The 22,201-nt window shown below is 41.1% G+C and overlaps 1 protein-coding gene across 1 annotated transcript in view; it reads right to left on the bottom strand.

Annotated features, from left to right (window-relative positions):
• The window catches only part of LOC149280152 (protein Shroom2-like), a 96,140-nt gene that overhangs the window by 10,272 nt on the left and 63,667 nt on the right, over positions 1 to 22,201 (bottom strand). The window contains exon 6 of the mRNA XM_089500770.1: positions 98 to 784. Within this exon, the coding sequence (XP_089356896.1) occupies positions 98 to 784 (687 nt within the window). The remainder of the gene's footprint in view (positions 1 to 97; positions 785 to 22,201) is intronic.

Genomic DNA, 22,201 nt, shown 5'->3' with positions numbered 1-22,201 from the left:
AACTGATTCAGTAATAGAAAATATCATAAAGACATGTAAACAAAGCAAAACTTCAAATAATACAGGAAACATATCATCAACTTTGTTCATCACATACCTGGATACATCCTCAGCCAAAAGGGGAGGCTTGTCTGTTAATTTTTGTGGAGCAAACTGAGGTGAAGGTGATCTCGATGGTTCCATCCCAGGTTTTTGAAGATAGCAAGACTTTGAAGACACTGTGGTTTGAGGGTCAATATGCTTCTTCTCTAGGTTCTGCTCATTTTGTGATGACCGAGAAAATTGTGGATCATGTGAAAGAACATTTAGATTTTTATCAGGCGGTACATGAATTGACTGAGATTTAGTGGAATCAAACGTGTTTGGTGAAACAGACTGTATGGTTTTTCCTTGGGCTGTAAGCAAAGATTCTGAAGATGTAGTAAGAGAAGATGTAGAACCGTTCTGACTCCAGTATTTGTTATCCAATTTGGGTGGAGGAGGCCTTTGGGGAGGAGGTCCACGCCTTTTGTTCACAGAAGTCTGATCCTGCCACTGGTTCTCTTCTCCTATATGTGAAACGGCCCTGGCTTCTGGTATGGGAACAGCTGAATAGCCAATATCTCTGTGTCCTTGATTTACATTTTCATTCACAAATCTATAATCGCTGGGCAGGGTCCCAGATCTTGCTCTGCTTTCTTGGGGTGTACTTACAGTTTCTGTTATCTGAGGTGCTTTACCTGGAGGTGTCCACTTATGCAAATAATTGTCTTTTAATCTGGAAGGGTCCTCCACATCAGCAATCCTGTAATAAAAAAATGTGTTACATTACTAGAGAGCTAAACTCCATGAATGGAATTTGAACTAAAATCATGGTCATCAGTTAACACAGATTACATATTGTAATTATAAAACTAGGATTCTATTTGAGGGACTAGTCACTCATAATGATGATATGATGATATAATTTGCAATGTTAACTGGTAAATTGGTACCATACATGATAGTGTGCAGGATCTAACAGGAACACCATGCAGAGCGGATTAATCAAAATGTAAAAAAAAATGGTATAAGTAAGACTACTTCTGAAAATGAATGAGGCTATCAGTTCTACATTGGTGAAGTTGTGAGTGGTGAAGCTCTCCAGCTGTGGCTAGACTACTAAGTCCTTCATTCTTAAATTCCTTATCATTGATTCATCATGTATATAGATGGCAGAGGTATTTGGGCTTGGAAGAACACCATGTCTTTTACACGTAGCAAAGCATTACAAAAATTCAACTTAAATAGTCTTGAAAGTGCGCACAGCGGACCAGGCAGTGCTCAATGCTTTATTTGGTTAGCTTGAAACCAGGGAGAAAATACAGGCTTCTTTAACTCTGACATTCATGTGAAAGGAGCCACCCAATGGCTATTATTAAACCAGGTTAGCACTTTGATGCAAGATTGTTATATTGTGTGGTTATGGCATTGGCAGATCCAATTGCCAGTTTCCAGGAGGTGGCAGGGTTATGTAATGTTGCATTGCGTGACCCCCCCAGGAGCAGCACGGCGGCTTGCCACGTGTGTCTTGGTAACCACGTGTAAACAGGCGTCTTTGTCTGGGTATGTTAGTGTATGTCGGTATGTTCGTATATGTCTGAGTGTCTTTGGGCGTGTTAGTATGTGTGAATATGTGTCTATGGGTATGTTTGTGAGTATGTCTGGCTATGTCAGTATGTTTGGGGATATTAGTGTGTGAACATGTGTCTTTGGGTACGTTAGTGTGTGTGTGTGTGTGTGTGTATGTCTGGATATATCAGTATGTTTGTGTATCCGAGTATATTAGTGTGTGAACATCTGCCTGGGTATGTTCGTGTGTGTGTGTCTGGGCATGTCAGTATGTCAACATGTGTCTTTGTCTGGGTATGTGTGGGCGTATGTATTTTAGTGTTGAGTGTCTTTGTATAAGTGTGTCTGATTGTGTGTTAATGTGACAACTCCTCCCGAGGTCAGCGTCTGGATCCGCCCCTGGGTAATTGTACTTTAAAATTGTGGGCACTTTAAAAACACCTTATTGCAATAATGATTTTATTAATATTATTACAGGCACTGGTATTGTGCGGCAATGGACTTTGAAGGAAGCAAATAAGATTAAAGTATTTCCTTATTATTTTTTTCGGACTCTTATTGAGAGAAATCAAGGCACTATAGTTTTCTACACTTTTTTTATTATTTTAAAAGCATTTTGATTGCCCTTGGCAAATGGAATTAAAGATATTTTGTAATAAAAGGGAAGGATGAAAGATTGAAGGCACACAGGATAAACAGAAAACTGAAGGGCCAGCTTCCAAATGCTAATAGAGGAGTAATCATCACCCCGAAGAAAAAGCAAATAGTGTCTCTGACTCCGAGCAAATTTTTTTTTTAATTTTTTTTTAAGTGTACTGGTAATCAAGATTTTATAGACAGGTGCTAATAATTCCAACATTGCCTATTTCTGGGCCAGATTACAAATTTTCCACCATCTCAGGGGTTAGAAATTGGCCCAGAGCCTAATACCCTACAGCATAACAAATACCATTTAAAACAAATTGCGTGGAAAGCTCATCAGCCCCCCAATAATTCAGATTGTATATGCTACTTTAACACATTTATTGCTGCCTTAAAAGGAGGTTCTAAGGGGCCTTAATTTGAAGCCATATTATTAACATAAACAGCGGATTTATAGGCAAAAGAGCATGTATATGAACAAACAGAGATTGTATATGATGATGGAAGGGGAAGAGATTGTCTTTATGTCTCTCACTCTGAATGCTTGAATACATTATGTTGGGTGTCGATCCGTACAATCTGCATGTTTATGCATCATGACAAACCCCAAAGAAGGGAAGATAAGTCAGTTGTTTGGAAAATGATAAGTCACACCAACTGTTCTGCAACACCAAGTATAAGGGGTATTTTACATCATTAAATAATTCTTTTTGGACATTCAGTAATACTAGGAATGATGATTCTAATGCTTCATTTAGTTATAAAAGTGTTAAATCCAGCAGAGTAAATTGAAAAAAGTATGCGTTTTGAGAGAAATATGGGATTATCACAGATTGTATTGGATGGGGAATTATAGTATAGGACCTGATGAAAGTCTAATAAACAGACTGAAACGTTGAAACGTTGATTAGAAAACTGCAGTTTCTCGAGTGATTATTTAAATGTTTTTGGATGTTTTATGTTTTGCTGTTGCAGCTACCTGGCAACGGGCTAAAAAAGTGGAGATTGGTGTTCAATTGTTAATTTTGGACTTATATATATATATATATATATATATATATATATATAATATTGTTATTGATTTTTGTTGTCTAATTTTGGTGTGTTACTTTTAATAAAGTATTTTAGATTTTTTTTCGTTGTTTTTTTTTTGGTTTTGGCAAAGTGAATGCTGAATTTTCAGTTTCAGTCCAGAATTTTGATTTTGGTGCATCCCTACTATATATTAAGCCAGTCACTGACGTTGTAGGCCTACACCACATCAATGTTTGGCTTAGTATATAGTGATAGGGGTTGTACTGCAGTATTGTCAGTGTCTGGCTCAATGTATAGGCACACATTGACGGTGGTACAGCATATATATAATGATAGCAGTTATGCTGTACCACCGTCAATGTGTGCCTCAGTATACAATGATAACAATTATGCTGCACCCCTGTCAATGTTTGCCTAACCATAGAAACTATGCAGTTTTAAGTGTGTGTGGGGGGTGGTGCCTCATACAGGATCTGCCACAGGTGCCAAATACTCTAGGTACGCCCCTGTGTCGTGCGGCAGTCAGGCCCAATGGCCATGCCTCAGCTCTTCGTCCCACGTCTTAAAAAGGGGTGGGATGAAGAGCTGAGGCACGGCCATTGGGCGGCGTGGTGTGTGCACGCCGGCCGCTTTAATTTCATTAGGCTCCGGTGGAGCGACTGCCGCACGACGGCCGCTTTCAATGTCGCTCGCAGCCTTTTTGGTGGCGCAATGGGCCACTTGACTAGGCTGCCAGCCCTCCCCTGTTACAGGGTATGGATTTACTGTGGTTAATTAACTGAAAATGGACATTTTTCATCAGCTGGAAAATTACAGGACATCTCATCTAAGCCCGGTAGATCCCAACTGACTACCAGTCAAATAAGGCACAGATAGGCTTTGGATGAACATGACTGGTGTTGTCCTAACCTTGCCTCATTCACTTTGGTTAGTGTATTGTCTCGTGTGGTGGGGTGGGACAGCACGCCTATGTTACACAATGAGCTTCAAGTTGTTCTAATGTGGCCACATGGTGGCTATCATGAGGGTCTTTGCTGAAGATCAGAGACTTTCTTCAATTGTCCTATGATCCCTATTGCCTGCGAAAGTTAGGCAGTGCCGGAAACAGGACAGAGCCTGATATTAATGACAGTCCTGAAGTAAAAGAGAATTGGGGGCTAAGCTTTTATTCCTTGTTGAACAATGCTTCCTATTTATCTTATTCTGGAAACGTTCAACATCTTTGGCATGAAAACCGCTGATACTGCCTACTATATGAGCCAAATTAAACTGCTTTTCGATTGGCTGTTACATGTTGCCTCTGTTAGAAGCAAGCACCTGTAAAACACCTCCGGGAATTCACTGTGTTATTAAAGAGTCACCTGCCAATTATACAGCTCATCTGACGTCTCACCAAGAACATCTTTAAAAACAGCATATATGTTGCATAAAAAATATAAATTGCGTATAAGTTTAATGAATGAAATCATCTGTTGCCAGGATTTGCATACTTATTGATCCCCGTTAAGTTATTCCTCAGTTCTTTGGAAGCAACCAATTTTAATTTCTTTTTTTTTGTTTGTTTAGCAACAGATCTAAGCTTGCGTGAGGCAAAACGCTGTCAAATATTTGTCAAAATCAAAAATGCAGCTAGTGAATTCAGTGCTGTGAGAACTTCCAAAGGTTGTGTTAAATTCAAGCCTGAAGTGACAGAGTTGTGTTGTTTATGTTTTTGTATAGGGTGGTTTCATTTGGTGCAGAGTTAATGCAGGCAGCGGTTAATCCACCCTGTAGGAAAACAGAAGAAGGAATGATATCCCACAGCCTTGTGTTTAATGTGATGCTTCGAGAGTCCACGTAAACACCGCATTCTGCAAGCACAAACAAACCACGATGCCAGAATGTTTCCAAAAGCAATCAGCGGTGAGGAAACATTGCATAACTGTATCCATCCTCACGTGACACAGCAAACAGGTACGTGTTATCCGACTGTTCACGCAAACATGCAAGACACCACCGATTCAGTCTTACTACCCAGAAAGGAGGAAAAGAAAGAAGATCCGCTCCGTCCACACCTGGAAATCACAATACGCATACACAAGGATGAGAAAGTTGGTTCCTAAAAAATTTAAAGTTCTCATTGTTCTTCTAAACATCCAGAAAAGATAACATGAAAACATGTCTTAAGGGGTAAAAATTCTACAACACAGATGCTGGACTCCAGATCCCAAGAGCTGTGGACAGGCCAAGATTTCTTGATATAAAAATTGTTGTAACTGATTAAATCACTTATGCTTGGGTATGGATACACAGAATTCCTGGTCTGCCTGCACGCCTTGAGGTCTGAAATCTAACATCACTTTTCATAAAAAGAACCTGAAAACATTGTCACAACAGACAAAGCCATGTTTTGGTTGGTTTACTTGACATGAAGTATGCATGAGCAACAATCAACATATATGTTTCAAGAGAAGAGAGAGAATGTGAATGACAATGAAGAAAAATTATACTACAAAGTGCTAGACAGGGACACCAGACTGGTTTCCTTGGCAACTGATCCACATAGAAGTTTCTACAGTTTCCATGGCAACTGGTCCACCTATAGAAATTTGTCGCAGAATTGCTCTTTAAGATTATTGATCTGCATTGCAAAAATAACTGTTCTAGGCACTGTTGGACAGATACAAATATTGTATCTGTCCCACATATCAGGCAACCCATTTTAAACATGTCATCGGCTGTATAGGAATCACAATAAAATATAGCAACACAAATAAAATAAAAATAAAATAAAGGGAAGAACCTGTATTTACAGAAACCTTTTGTATGCTTAACAACAGACAGGCTAGTACAAACGCTTATGGACACTTATTTCCCTTTAAAAAGATTTCCTGAAAAATATCAGTGTTTGTTCCATTACAAAATAATTTAGAAGTGAAAAAAATATGAGATCAAATAAAAAAATAAAAAATGTCTAGAGGTTAAGATGTACATTTAGGCCATATCAATTGTTGACATTCTGAACTCCACTTCCGCACCAATCCAAAGACATTCCAAAGATCTCTACTGCTGGTATCAAAATGGGTTCAATCTAATCACCATTATTCAGGGCCGCCTTTAATATTGATTGGACCCTGGGCAAGTATTTACCCTAACCCCTGCACTTCCTAGCATGCAATCACGCCCTCCACTCCAACACCAAAAAACTAAAGGACTTGCCACACTGACTCTACAGATGTAGACTGTCAGCACGATATTTCCTCCTTCTGACCCTAGCCTGACTCCATGCGACACGTCCTCACGCTATACAATACTATGCCAATCGTATAGCAAATGAATGGTGCGAGTTCGGCAAGTGACCCGGAAAGGAGTGCGAGTCGTGATCACCACCCTTGTGGTGCCCCCTTCACCGTCATCACCACCAGAGCAAAACAGCACACATAGGACTTGCCCTGGAACTCATATTGCACACATAGGTCTTGCCCCAGCACCCAGATTGCATCCACAAGACCTGCCTAGCACCCACATTGAACACATTGGAGACAAAGATGGCAAATCCTAACAGCTTGTCTGTGCCATCTCCGTCCAGAGTCTTTACTTCCGGGGGTCTCCAGGTGACTGTTTTCCTCTGGGCTCCGTGTCTATCATGCCCACTCCCTGCCTATTTCTACTGCTTTCCATCCACTTCCTTCCCAAAGGCTTTTTGGGGCTATCCCTCCCCCTACACAAAGTCATTCTCGCAGAATTGGGCTGCTCCTGGAATACCCAGGGATGCTTCTTGCATGTTACTCAAATAAAACATGTTGTCTAAGAGCTAACACTTGCCAAAATGAAAACTCAGTAGAAAAGTTGTAACAAAATAATTACACACCACATATAAAATTGTTTTGTTGCCCTGTCCTTCTAAACAGTTTCTCTAGTAATTTATTTTTTGGGGCAACTTACTTTTGACAGTGCCAGACTGATATCAAATAGCACCCCAGGCGAATGTTGTCTTTGCAACACCGTCAGTGTCCCGGATACTTAGAATGCTAATGTAGACAGACCTCTTGGGCCCACCACAACACACTACAGAATCTTCTGTTGCACCAAATCTACTTCCACACATTAGGGACATATTCTAAGGCAACAGCCAGCGCCTACCTCCCTGGCCTAGGCACCCCCGGGAGTTGCCACCATGACCGGCCCTGGTTTTCGTCAGGGTGGCGCTTCTAATAACACTACTGACATTTCATTGCCTACAACGATATAGTCAGGTAAATGATCAAGGCAATGAGATTATATATATTTATGTATTGTAAAGCATACAAGCACTGGTCATGGTCAATTTGGAATACAGATTATATAAGAAATTAGGCTTCAAAAATCTGGACCATATTTTTTAAAGATTTTTTATGGTTTTGGAAGCAAGTTTGGAAGTGGCAAGTTTTTAGTTGTTTAAGGACACCATAGAGCTTTCCAACTTAGAATGTACTATAATTATTGCTTAAATAACTTCATGAAACAGTCAATTTGAAAGCTTGCTTTATTTTAGAAACAATCCAACAAGCTTGTTGTGAAATATCTGGTCATAATGAAATCTGAGAATACAGTAATGTCTATAGAATTTTCCATTTCTAACTCTTAGTGCTCAGTAAGGGAAAAATATCTACTTTATACCAATAAACAGTGATTTATCACTTCTTGTTCGTTTTTAAATGGACCCTCCAACCATCCTAATCATTCTGCAGAATCTCGCCTCTTTCTCTGCTTGCCCACCAGGTCCTAGACTTTGGCCATATTTATCTCCTGCTTGCATGCTAACTGCCAGCCAGCTCCAATGAGTTTCAGGGGGTCTAATGAGACCCCCTCAAGTGCATGTCCAGTCAATTTTAAAGAAAATGCCTTCTTGCTATTGCCAAAAAGTGACAATATAAAACGGAAAAGACAGATTGATTCTTGAATTTCTCCTGAGGAAGCCGAGACAAAAATCGTCGAAACGCGTTGAGAAACTTTATAATTATCGAAATTTGGACTTTACAAGGACTTGCTGATTACCCATTTACCTTCGTGAAGGACACTGCTTTTACGCATAACCCATATGTTATGCCCATCTGTTTGTAAGTTTTTAATCTATATTTATTAAACAATACCTATTTTTATTGCACTCGTTTCCTATCTTTTATACAGAAGTTCCAAGACAGAAAAGAGTCTGGATTTTTTGACGAGCTATCACTTTCAAGTACACTTGTGAGTGCAACAAATATCTTTATTTTTTTTTTTTTCGTTCGAACTTATTACACTATATTTGTTCTATTTTTTCCCACATATCTATGCGCCCCGACTTTTGTCTATATTGCCAAAAAGTGGCATGAAAACTGGACAAAGGTTCGCAGCAATTTCTTTTCAGACTGGTTAAAGAGTTAAAGTATTTACAAAGCACATTATTATGCATTCTATATTGATCTCCATAAGATGAAGAAGCGTGAAATGAATAGGTTGAAATTATTAAGTGGCTCACCAAAGGCACTGATTATCAACATTCTGCTGTAATCAAACTACGAATATTTAATTGGCATTTAAGCTCACTGTTTCACCATGAGGGGCATTTATGATCAAATGAAGGCGCTGCAGATATCGCCTGCTGTTTTAGCTAATTGCTGCGCTCAAGAGCACAAAGGGCATTTAAAGAATTTGGTGCCAATTAAATGTCAATCCTAGCTCTTTTCTGCTTGTAAAACACTAATCTTGATGCTACACCATGCCTTGCAGCAGGGATGAGGTTGCTAAGCAACCCGCAAAATATGTATTTCCCAAAGAGATATGCAGATGAGCCGTACCAGAGCATCTTACTGTTACTAGGCAACAAGATGCATTTCCAGCACACAGAGGAATGGGTTCTGAATATATGTGAAAATATTATTGATGAACAATGCATTCATGGAAAAAATGCTCAGATGTCCTATGCCTAGCTGTGTCCGTATACAAGATCACATCCTTGCCCTCATTCAGTAAAGCATACGGTTAAGAGGTTTGTTATTGAGCACAATGTTAAATCCCACTAACGTAGGCCAAGACCAGTCGGCAAGGGTTGCGGATGAGGTCTTGTTAGACCTCCTCATACACATGCACGGTAAGCACTCCCACGGCTTTTAATGGGTGCACTTTCCTGTTACTGATTGGTTGCTTCAATCAGCCAATCAGTGGAGTGGAATAATGAACTACTAAGGGGGGGGGGGGGGATCTGCTGCAGCCCTAAGGCTGCTGCTACTTCTTTATACGGTAAGTAATACATTTTTCTTTTTTTTGCAGGTCCAATTTATTTATTATTTAAGGGGGCTCCGTATGATACTGGAGTGTGCCTTAAATCTCATCTTAGATTTTTTTTTGTATATCACTGCACCAAAGGCAAGTTAACCTTTCAGCATTGTTTTTGTAGTATGGACTCAATTAAAAATGCTCATTATGATTAATCAACCAATTAAACTAAGACTTTTTCATCAGTTAAAGGTGCCGTTCCATAAGAAAACATCCATTGCACTCTCTAGTATGCTAAGTAAATAGCACAAATCTGTCATTTTTTTTAAAATTTGCTCTGAAGGTTTAATCACATTCCAATGCAAGTAAAAGTTTAACACTTTACATCTTTAGTTAGACCTTAAAACAACCCAAAGCAACAAATAATTATTCCCAGGAGTCTCTTGGTCAGCGGTATTAGGAATGATGATTCTAATGCTGCATTTAGTTTGAAAGGTGGTTAATTCAGTAGAATAAGTGGAACAACACCTTTAACTAATCACCTGCTTCCCACCATACGTGGTATTCAAAACACATAACTCAACATTTATATAATATGCAGTTTACACTTGAAAGGATAGTGTGAGTGTTGTGGTTGTGTTCGTGTGAATGTCCGGTAGTGTTAGCCTTTGGACGTGTGTTAGTATGAGTGTCTGTACGCGTGTCTGGCTGCGTGTTAGCATGAGTGGCCCTCCTGAGGTCAGGCTCTGGATCTGCCCCTCATGCACAAAAGAAAATCTGGCAACAGAAAATAAGATATAACTATAGAATTCTCAAACAGGGTGTATATTGCTTAGCAGAAAAAGCACAATAAACACAGCAAACAAATAGCTACTAATAATTCACTTCACCTGTCTATCACACAGACAACAGACTCATTTAAGAACACGCATTTGTTCAATGACTTCTCCGTCAGCGATTTCATACGAGCGCCGGAGAATGCTTTACAGGCACGAATGTCAAAATATCACCAGAAAGCAAAGCATTTTCAGACGACAGCAAGGCTGCAAACTGACTCCATTCCTCTCGGTAAAAAGCTACATTTTCGAAAAAAGACATGTAATGAGATAAGCAATGCAAAGAAGAAGATAAGCTTCCTATCATACCCACCGATTCGGGGTAGGAAGAGAAAATACAGTAATAATCTAGAAAAAAAAGACACTTACACGTCCTTCCACGTAGTGTTATTTGAGATCTGCTACTGTGCCTTGTGGACTGGGGCAGGGCAAGTAGGGTTTATGTTTAAACAAGATTTGTTGCAACAAAAGACACCAAGAAAAAAAAAAATGACAGCATCCACTGCCTTGGCATTACGATATAAATTTAAGGCAAGCCCTTGGCACGAAGTATCATGTGTGTTTAGTCATATTTATTTTTGTTAAAGGTATACTTACCAGGAAAAGAAGTCTTGCCAGTTTTGTGCTAATTCCCGCAGCAGATGTGCTCTTAAAAGCAGAGCGGGCTTGCTGATACACCCGCTGGCTCGCAGCGAGAAACAAAATTAGATGCAGTCTATGAATCTCGTTTGTTAGAAGAAGGAGGATTGTAACGCTTGTCGCACACAACAGCTGACGCTCCGTGCAAGCGTTGCAAACTTTAACCTTGATGACAGGAGGGCTTAGTTTGTACACAATGTTAGCTTATCAGCAAGTCGGAACACTCATGCCAGGTTATATGTAGTAAAAGAGCTGTTCCATTTTTAAAGGAAAAGTACATAGTTGATAGAAACCACATCTTCGTTAACCAGGATTGTGCATTGCATCTCTGTGTAGTGCTATGGCTAAATAGCTTTTGCCCTACTTTTGTTTCTGCCAACACCTCCCTTCTGCCGAAATGACAAAGACTATCTAAAGATGTATATTCAGCACAAAAAACAACGCATACACACATATCAGTCTACAATAGGGTCAATTAAAAACTGCATAACAGTTTAGAGATGGAATTCTGTATAGGTATCTATGAATGCGAGAGAAGCCCTTTTTGGGTTAAGCCCACCTGGTGGTCATACATTCCTTCACTTCCATAAAAAGCAAAACTATTTGAAAGCTCTTCGGGTCAAGTCAAGCTAATAGGTGTTATGGAAATTAACAGTATTTAGTAAACTGGGGGTAGTCTGGGTCAGCCATACAGGATAACTTGATGAAGTTGTGTTGGAAAGGAACATACTTGTCTAAAGCGTTTCATCACCATCACAACCACTTGATTGTTGCTGCACAATAGACCATACCCTTGCTTGCTACAGTGACTATCACTTTATTTATAACCCCTCTATGCTCTAACATGAGATCACTAGAAAATTAATAATACAAAAGAAATTCTATAATTACTTATTTTTGGACATGTGTGTTCAATAACTTGTGTGTTCAATAACTTTATATACATAAAAAAAGAGAAACAGGATGAGATTGTGAAGTAAAGCTATGCAAACATTGGATTCCATAATGTACAGAGGTAGTCACATTTTCTGAAACCCTCCAGGAATTGTCATCGTCAGCAGAATTTACATATGTTATATATTAGAAATATCCTTTATTAACAAAACCAGATCTGACTCATTTGACATAAAAAGGTTGTTAGCGTCTAGGCATCTACTAAGCTCAAAAATAATGTCCTACAACCAGATGTTGTTTTGTCTAGGAGTCGTAACCTCAATAGGAACTGGCCCTGTTACAGCCCATCTCAAGGGTAACAGTTTCAGGATTACAGACAAATACATACCCTGCCATCAGGAATAAAATATGGTGATGTTAAGGATAAAGTACTATCTATCTCTCCACCAGGAAAGGAAATGTAGTTAGAACAACTCTGCCAGGGGAAAAAATGTGTAAGACAAATTGGCTAGTCGTGAATACGGACACGTATGAGGTACCTACATACCACAGTTTTCGCACTTCCAAATGAACAACGTTATAAATATTCTTGGACAGAAACCCAGGCTGTGCCAACATCTGGTATGTGGGTATGACAGCTAGGTGATGCTGTGCTCGGCGTGGCAACGATCAACAATAATTCATCTGGCGTGTTTAAACGTAACCTGTTGCGTTGCCTTAACAGAACATCTGACTCAATGCTACTGGGCCTTTATCTTCATCTATGCATATCATGCATGGGAGTGGGCTACTGCACTGCAGGGAATACTTCAAGTACTGGAAGACCATTAAGGTTCCCCTGTATCTCGGTGCTTAGAGATATATACAGGTCCAAAATAATCAGGACCATCCCCACCTTTCTTCAAGTCCAAAGTATTTAACTACTTGCTATGTCCTGTTTAGCCATTGTACATCACAGCAGGCTATGATGGCACTAAATAACAAATAACAATGGCCTCTCACATTTTTTATATATTTGTGTAAATGCGAAGGCAAACCTCTACATTTTAGAATACTCCTTTTCCACAGTTCCACCTCTTCTTATTCTTCTTTCTTGACCCACTTTTGCCTTTGCATCAGCTGTGTTATCCAGGTACTTTTGTAAAAGGGCAAAGACGCTACACACCCTCTCACTGAAGGGAGGAACGGGAAAAGGCTGTCTCATGGTGCGCGCCGTGGCTCTGCCCTTTTGGGGAAGTAATACAAGAGGCCAGAATATTGCAGATGGATTTGTGGAGAAAGAGAGATGCAGATATTATTCTCTTTCTTCGCATATACGTCTGTATTATTCTGGCCTCTTGGAGAAGATAATTTTGCAGAAGTACCTGGATAACAAAGGGAGAAGCCGACGAAGATAAAAGGACCATGAAGAGGCAAGAGGTGCTGCGGAGAAGGAGACAGGGACACAGTAGCGGTTGACAGAGAAGGTAGGGAGACCTACAGCTTCAGAGAGAGATTGAGTAAGAGTGAGTGAGAGCACCAAAATCAAAAACAATTAGGGCTGCAACTAACGATTATTTTAATAATCGATTAGTTGGCCGATTATTTTTTCGATTAATCGGATGAAAAAATGTAATTTTTTTTCAATTTAAAATAATGTAATAAAAACCTACAATTTACACTTTCATCTCTTTATCACAATGGCCTCTCTCTATTCACCTTCTTATTTTACTGACATAATAATAAAAGCTACAAGAACCCAAACACAGTGTTTCTCAAACTAGGTTTTAATACAAAGTTATTAGTAAATATTAATTCATATGTTAACTATTTTTCATATTTAATAAAAACTATGAGAAAAAGCCTTGTTTAAATTTTTTTTATTTACAAAACTGCCCCCGGTTATGCACATCTGACCCCCAGCTTGCCACTCTGCCCCCATATATGCCTTATACCTCTTATATGCCAGTGATATGCAACTGAGCCCCCTGATATACCTTTTACCCCCAGATATGTTTTATGCCCCCCTGATATGCCTAATATCGATATGCCTTATACCCCCTATATGCCACTGAGCCCCCTGATATAGCTTTTACCCCCAGATATGTTTTATGCCCCCCTGATATGCCTAATATCGATATGCCTTATACCCCTATATGCCCTGAAATTCATAATACCCCCATACACCACTATAACTCACTCATACACCACTCTGGCTCCTCCCCCTCCCATACACCACTCTGGCTCCTCCCCCTCCCATACATCACTTTGGCTCCACGCCCTCCCATACTCCACTCTGCCTCCTCCCCCCTCCCATACACCACTCTGCCTCCTCCCCCTCCCATACATCACTTTGCCTCCCCCCCTCCCATATACCACTTTGCCCCCTCCCATACTCCACTCTGCCTCCTCCCCCTCCCATACATCACTTTGCCTCCTCCCCCCTCCCATACTCCACTCTGCCTCCTCCCCCCTCCCATACTCCACTCTGCCTCCTCCCCCCTCCCATACTCCACTCCGTATGGGAGGGGGAGGAGCCAGAGTGGTGTATGGGAGGGTGGCTCCCATACACCCCTCTGACTCCTCCCCCCTCCCATACACCGCTCTGCCTCTCTACCCGGCTCCGTTACTGACAGGAAGCCTCAGCGTAAGTGAAGGTGAGTAACGGAGGCTGTCTGTGCGATGCAGACCCCCACCGGCTGACAGAGAGGATGATCCTCTGTCAGCCGGTGGGGGTCTAAACGATGCGCACAGAGAGCCTCCGTTACTGCCCTTCACTTACGCTGAGGCTTCTATGAAGTCAGTAACTGAGCCGGGTAGAGAGGCAGAGTGATGTCTGGGAGGGGGGAGGAGTCAGAGGGGTGTATGGGAGGGGGGAGAGCATGGGCGTAGGAACCGGGGGGGACGGGGGGGACAGATCCCCCTCCAGTAACTCATGCGGGGGGGACTGATAATTAAGAAATCCCCCCCAGGGCCGTAGGAACCCCCCCAATAGAAACGGCGCAAATGCGGCCCCCGAGACCTCGAGGCAGGGGCGGGCTGGGCCGGGGGGCAATTGCCCCCCAGGCCGCCCTAAATCCGGGCCGGTGGGCAATTGCCCCCCAGGCCGCCCTAAATCCGGGCCGGTGGGCCGGACGGACGACCGGCAGACGAGCATTCAATGCGGCTGCGGCCGCAAAGTTAAAAACTAAGCGGCCGCGAGCAGGATTGAATGCGGCCGTCATGCGTACCTGGCGGGGGGGGCGGTCCGCCCGGCTGCCGCTCATCTGAGGGGTGCCACCATGCCGGGACACGCCTTCAGAAACGATGCGCGCGGCAACTGTGGCTGTGCGCCGGGACTTGATGTCAAATCCCGGCGCACAACACTGAAGCCACGCCCACCGTCTTCCGTGCTCAGTGCACCGGAAGGACAGGAAGAAGAAGAAGAAGAAGAAGAAGTAGAAGAAAAAGAGGAGGAGGAGGAAAAGTGAGAGTGAAAGAAGAAAAGGTAGGAGAGAGTGGATTAGTAAGCGTGTGAGAGTGATGGGTGTTATGCTGAATGTAAGTGTGTAAGAGTGATGGGTGTTATGCTGAATGTAAGTGTGTGAGAGTGATGGGTGTTATGCTGAATGTAAGTGTGTGAGAGTGATGGGTGTTATGCTGAATGTTTGTGAATGAGGGTTTCAGATAGCATGGATGTGTAAGTGTTGGGGGATAGCTTGGCATAGGGAGTCCGTAATCACATTCCTTTCATGCCCAGATTCCAGCATGTAGTGGCTGCCTAGGCATGATAGGAGTGTGATTGCTGTTATAAATTATTTTTTGGTCCAACTTCGGTGTGTTAACACTTTTATTGGACAGAATAATTCAATGACAGTATTAATATATATATATATATATATATATATATATATATATTTGCAAACAGCAATCACACTCCTATCATGCTAAGTCAGCCAGCACATGCTAGAACCTGGGCATGATAGGATTGTGATTGTTGTTATATATATGTGTATATATATATATATGTTAATATTGTTGTTGATTTTTTTGTCTAATTTTGGTGTTACTTTTAATAAAGTATTTTAAAGGTTTTTTTTGGTTTTTTTTCAGTTTTGGCCAAGTGAATGCTGAATTTTTTGTTTCAGTCCAGAATTTTCATTTCGGTGCATCCCTACTATATACTATGCCAGTCACTAAAGTGGTAAGCCTACACCACATCAATGTTTGGCTTAGTATATAGTGATAGGGGTTGTCAGTGTCTGGCTTAATCTATATGCACACATTGACGGTGGTACCGCGTAATCCCTAAGCATATAATGATAACAAATATGCTGTACCCCTGTCAATGTTTGCCTAACCATAGAAACTATGCAGTTTTAAAGTGTGTGTGTGTGGGGGGGTGCCACATACAGGGTCTGCCACAGGTGCCAAATACTCTAGGTACCCCCCTGCATCATGCGGCTGTCAGACCCAACGGCCATTCCTCAGCTCCTCTTCCCACGTCTTAAAAGGGGTGTGATGAAGAGCTGAGGCATGCGGTGCGTGCACGCCGGCCAATTTAATTTCATTAGGCGCTGGTGGAGTGACTGCCACACGACGGCAGCTTTCAATGCCGATCGCAGCCGCTTTGATGGTGCAATGGGCCAGTTGACTAGACTTGCCCCCCAGGCCTTAGGCTGACAGCCCTCCCCTGCCTCGAGGTGCGGCCCGCGTAAGATCGGCAGCCAGGGCAACCGATCTTACGCGGTCCGCACCTCGAGCCCTGCTACTTACCTGTGGGAGGGTCTTCTGTACTGCACAGAGGAACCGGAACCGAGCAGAGTTCACGTGACATTACATCACATCCTCTGTGCAGTACCAGAGAACGCAGAGGGAGGCCGCGCCCTCTGCTGAAGACTGTGAGCGGCATCGAGGAGCTGCAGTGCAGGTAAGGGGGTGGGGAGGGTGTTTGAATGAGTATGCGTGATTGAGGGAATGAATCTGTGAATGAATGAGTATATGAATGAATGAGTGTGTGTGTGATAGAATGGATGTGTAAGTGCTGGAACCTAGGCATGATTGGACTGTGATTGATGTTAGCAATCACACTCCTATCATGCCAAGTCAGCCAGTACATGCTGAAACCTAGCTAGCTGCCCCCCTTGTGTATTGATGCTGCCAGCAGTATGGGGTCTGCACATCACTTACAGCCACCCTGTACCAGCATGTACTGGCTGACTTGGCATGATAGGAGTGTGATTGCTAACAGCAATCACAGTCCCATCATGCCTAGGTTACAGCATTTACTGGTTGGATGTGTAAGTGCTGGAACCTAGGCATGATGGGACTGTGATTGCTGTTAGCAATCACACTCCTATCATGCCAAGTCAGCCAGTACATGCTGAAACCTAGCTAGCTGCCCCCCTTGTGTATTGATGCTGCCAGCAGTATGGGGTCTGCACATCACTTACAGCCACCCTGTACCAGCATGTACTGGCTGCCTGGGTATGATAGGAGTGTGATTGCTGTTAGCAATCACACTCCTATCATGCCAAGTCATATTGCAATTTTTTTTTGTTCAATTGTGGTGTGTTACCTACTTTTATTAAAAATGTGAGTTTTTATTATTATTTTTAAAGGTGGGGGGTCATTTTCGGTTTTGGTCCAGAATTTTCATTTTAGTGCATCCCTAGAATAAATAGAACTATTTCATTTTTAATTATCCTGAGTCCTGAATTTGTAGTCACAAAACTTTCTAGGCCCAGAAATCAGTGAGAGGAAAAGTAAAGGTTTTGTGTCATTTACTTTATTTTAATCTGCATATTTTATTAAAGGCCATATTTTCTCACAGTGAAAAATTAGTGCGGCCCGCGCACGTATACAATTCTGATGAAGTGGCCCACTTCAGAAAAAACTTGGACACCCCTGGGGTAGACAGTGAGAAGCGGGGTTAGGGAGAGGGTAGCTAGTGTGAAGGGGGTGGTAGGGAGAGGGTAGCTAGTGTGAAGGGGGTGGTAGGGAGAGGGTAGATAGTGTGAAGGGGGTGGTAGGGAGAGGGTAGCTAGTGAGAAGGGGGTGAAAGGGAGAGGGTAGCTAGTTAGAAGGGAGGGTAGGGAGAGGGTAGCTAGTAAGAAGGGAGGGGGTAGATAGTAAGAAAGTGTGAGAGGGGGAGAGGGGGTAGATAGTGTGAGAAAGTGGGGATCTGATGGGGGAAAATGCTGCCCCCCCCAGATTTTTAGGGGTTCCTACGCCCATGGGGGAGAGAGACGGAAGTGAGAGACCGGCCGACAGTGAGGGGAATCCAGGTCGTTGTGGGGGGTCTGGATTCTAGTGTTATAATCCAATCTCTGTTTGAGGTCGGATTATAATTTTTATAATCTATAAAAATCTATTCAATTAATCGATAATGAAAATCGTTGACAACGATTTTCATTATCGATTATTATCGATTTTATCGATTAGTTGTTTCAGCCCTAAAAACAATGATTTTGATTTTATTCCCCAAAAAATCTTCTTATATTCAGGCCTTTTCTTTCATTAAGATGCATAGGGGGGTCATCTTTAAATCACTTTTAAACTTTACTGCTGTTATAAATGTCAAAAAATTGTAAGGCCTATTGACTATTTTCTGTCAAACCAGAATATACAGCAGACACTTTCAATCAGCAAACAATTGTTTTAAAACAATTTCCCAAAAATTTGCCATTTAAAGTCTGTTTCCCATTATCTTTTCATGCTTTAACCCCTTCGCGACCTTTGCCGGTTCAGGACCGTCATAACAAGAAGGTCACTAAATGACCTTTGACGGTCCTGAACCGTCAAAAAATTAAATAAGCTTAGAAAGTGATCAAGGATCACTTTCTTCGCTTAAACGGCCTTGCTGCAATGCCTCGATGTCGAGGCATTCAGCAAGGCCGAGATCGGCATCGGGGGCCATGTCTGGCCCCTCCCCGGGGCGTCAACAGCCGCCATACATTGTATGGCGGCGGACGCCCGTTTTAAAAGCGTTTAGGAGGCGATCAACGATCGCCTCCTAAACTTAAATGGTGTCGCTGGAATGCCTCGATCAGGAGGCATCCAGCGACACCAAACACTTACCTCTGGGTGGGCTGTGACCGCTCCGGAGAGCGGTCACAGCCGCCGCTGCCGGTGATCTTCGCCATCAAGCAAGATGGCGGCGGCCCGGGAAATAAAACAATAAAGACGAAAAAGTTCGCTAGAGGGTCTCCAGACCCTCTAGAGAACTGGCTCCACTTGCTGGTTGAACACAGGTACTGCATTCAACCATGCAAGTCAATGGAGCCCAGCTTTCTAATCACTATGTGATTAGTAAAATATTCAAAAAAAATAAAAATAAATAAAAATGGAAAAAAAAATTTAAAAAAAATGTGCTAACATTTAAAAATAATTATGCAGTGATGTCACTAGATGAACCATCCAGTACCAGCAAAATGTGTAAAAAAAAATATAAAAAAAGTATTAAAAAAATAAAATAAAATTAAAAAATAAAGTTTATTATTTTGAGCAAGTGCTAAAAATTCTCAAAAATCTCAACAAAGAGTTAAAATAAAAGCACTTCAAATACCCAAGGGGTGTCTAATATATAAAAAAAATGGCTGATGGGGTAAATTGGAGTGGCCTAGCTCAAATATAGGGCATAGGTACAGACTGACCAAAATGGAGAAAAAAAGCGCACTTCCCAAATGTGGCATTTTAAATCTGAAACAACCCGACAAACCCATGCATGTCGGGTATCACTGCACTCAGGAGATGTTCCTGAACACACATTGGCGTGTTGTTTGACAGTGGCATATACCAGGACCTGTATATCTATAACTAAAGTACAATTTGTGTGAAAAATAAAAATAAAAAATTACTATTACAAAGTTTGACAAAGTGTAGTTCTATAATTGGTGCATGGAAAGGGTTAAAATAACAGCATTTGGAATACCCTGGGGTGTCTAGTTTTCAAAAATATATGGTTTGAATGGGTTAAATTGAGTTAACCGGCTTCAAAGATATTCCAAAGAGGAGAGGGAGGCACAATGACCAAATGACCACCTGAATTACGCATGCCCCAAAAGTAGCCTTTTACCAGCCAAACAATCTGACAAACCCATGCATGTGGGGTATCGCTGTACTCAGGAGATGTTGCTGAACACATATTGGGGTGTTGTTTGACAGTGACATATACCAGCACCTGTATATCTATAACTAAAGTACAATTTGTGTGGAAAAAAAAAATAAAAAAAATTACTATTACAAAGTTTGACAAAGTGTAGTTGTATAATTGGTGCATGGAAAGGGTTAAAATAACAGCATTTGGAATACCCTGGGGTGTCTAGTTTTCAAAAATATATGGTTTGAATGGGTTAAATTGAGTTAACCGGCTTCAAAGATGTTCCAAAGAGGAGATGGAGGCAGACTGACCAGATTTGTTAAAAAAGATTTGGAAATCATAAAACGCTGCTTGTACTTATTGCCCTATAACTTACAAAAAACAGCAAAAAAACATATAAACATTGGGTATTTCTAAACTCAGGACAAGTAGTAGAATCTATTTAGCTAGTTTTTTTACTTGCTTTTTTAGGTGAGTAAAAGATTTTTCAAATAAAAGTCATAAAATGTGGTTTTTTTTCAATTTTTCACCATGTTTTTTTTATTTTTTTTATAGTAAATAAGATGATACGATCAAAATAATGGTATCTGAAGAAAGCCCATCTTGTCCTGAAAAAAACAATATATAACTTATGTGGGTACACTAAATGGGTGAGGAGAAAATTACAGCTGAACACAAGCACCACAAAAGTGTCAAAACAGCCTCGGTCCCACAGGGTACAAAACGAAAAATGAGCCCGGTCCTTAAGGGGTTAACATTCCACTACAACTATAAGCAGCACATGGATTTTGACATTGCTAGCTATGTTTCAATTTCATCTGTATTCTGTTGTTAGCACTTTAGACCCCTGAGGGGTGGCACGCAGAGAAAGAGCTGTATACTTGAATACCATTCCATAGTTATTATTCTGCGTGTGTCCATATATATAAGCATGTGACTATATCATTTGACCCATCAGCCAGGCTGGTTTTAAAGTAAATTGCACTATTACTGTCCCTTTTTGGTATGCCTCACCCAGTGTGACTGATAAGTAGCATGCCGATAAGGGTCTGGTGGATAGTGTTGTGTGCATTAAGGAATTAGAAGAAAAAAGGTAAAAAAAAAAGGAACATGCAAAGGAGAAGAGGAAGAAGGAGAAGAATGGAGGGAAAAAGAGAGCAGGGAGGAAGGAAAGAGGAAAAGAGAAAGTGGAGAGACAGGAGAAGTGGAAGATGGGGAGAGGATGAAGAGAAAAGAGAGAAAAAATAAAAGAAGAGAGGGGAGACTAGGAAGAAGTCATTAAATCCTCAACTATATTCCAACTCATCTATCTACACTTTCATGCCTACCTGAATTATAGGGAGAAGCATGTGATGGCCATATTTACAGCAATTTTGTGGCAAAGTGTGAAACATCGGAAGTTCAAGTGAAGCTTTACAAGCTGTACAAAATGAAACCAATTCAAACGCAAAAGGAATTTATGCATAAAGGGCAGTTCTGGTGCAAAGTGGTAAAAGTGTTGTTGATACAGACAGCCCTTGTATGTTGAAAACCAAGTAACTATTTTTCCTCACAAAAAGCTCAGGTTATATTAATTAGCTTGACAGTTTTAAGAACAATTTAATTGAAAGAGATGTTGGCTACAATAGCTACCCAACTGCCAAAATACATTCCCTACCCTAAGGGCCACTCCGACCTCTTGGTATTTAAAAGCAAAATCGCAAAAAAATAAAGCTCTGTCTCTTCCTTCCTCATATTTCCATTCAAGTGACAACTTTCTAAATATTTCCGTGAGTTGACAGGGATACGTTGCCTAATGCATTTTGTGTATTTTGTTGAACGTTTCCCTTTACCAGAGCATAAAACACACATATTCACGTATTAAACCAATGCAAAACAAAAAGTCAAATCTTGGCCATCAGCTATCCATCAGATGAGCGCACAAAATCTAACCGCATACTAAAAAAATAAAAATACAAAAAAAAAAAAATCACATTTGCAACACATTTTAAAAAAAAACATTTTGATCTGCTTTTTGGATTACGATTGAAACATCTGTTAAATCGATCTCCATACACAGTTCTAAACTAATTAAGCTTTTTTTTCTGCCTGGGAAACAAGATGCTTTATGAAGAGCTATGTGGCAACACCAAGTTGCTCATGAGCAAAGATTGTGACATATTGTTGTATACTTCTAAAGTATCTCAGTTAAGCAAGAATAATCCTTTGAGATTGGATAAATAAAACCCATTATTTTCCTTTTTTAATACAGTGTTATATGAGTAACAACCAACAGGTCAAGTAGCAAGTC

The sequence above is a fragment of the Sceloporus occidentalis genome, unplaced genomic scaffold, assembly GCF_023333645.1.
Source record: "Sceloporus occidentalis isolate IW3139 unplaced genomic scaffold, rSceOcc1.0.p SCAF_159, whole genome shotgun sequence".
Taxonomy (NCBI): domain Eukaryota; kingdom Metazoa; phylum Chordata; class Lepidosauria; order Squamata; family Phrynosomatidae; genus Sceloporus; species Sceloporus occidentalis.
The sequence above is the reverse complement of the archived record's forward strand: the minus strand, read 5'-3'. Positions and strand labels throughout refer to the sequence as shown.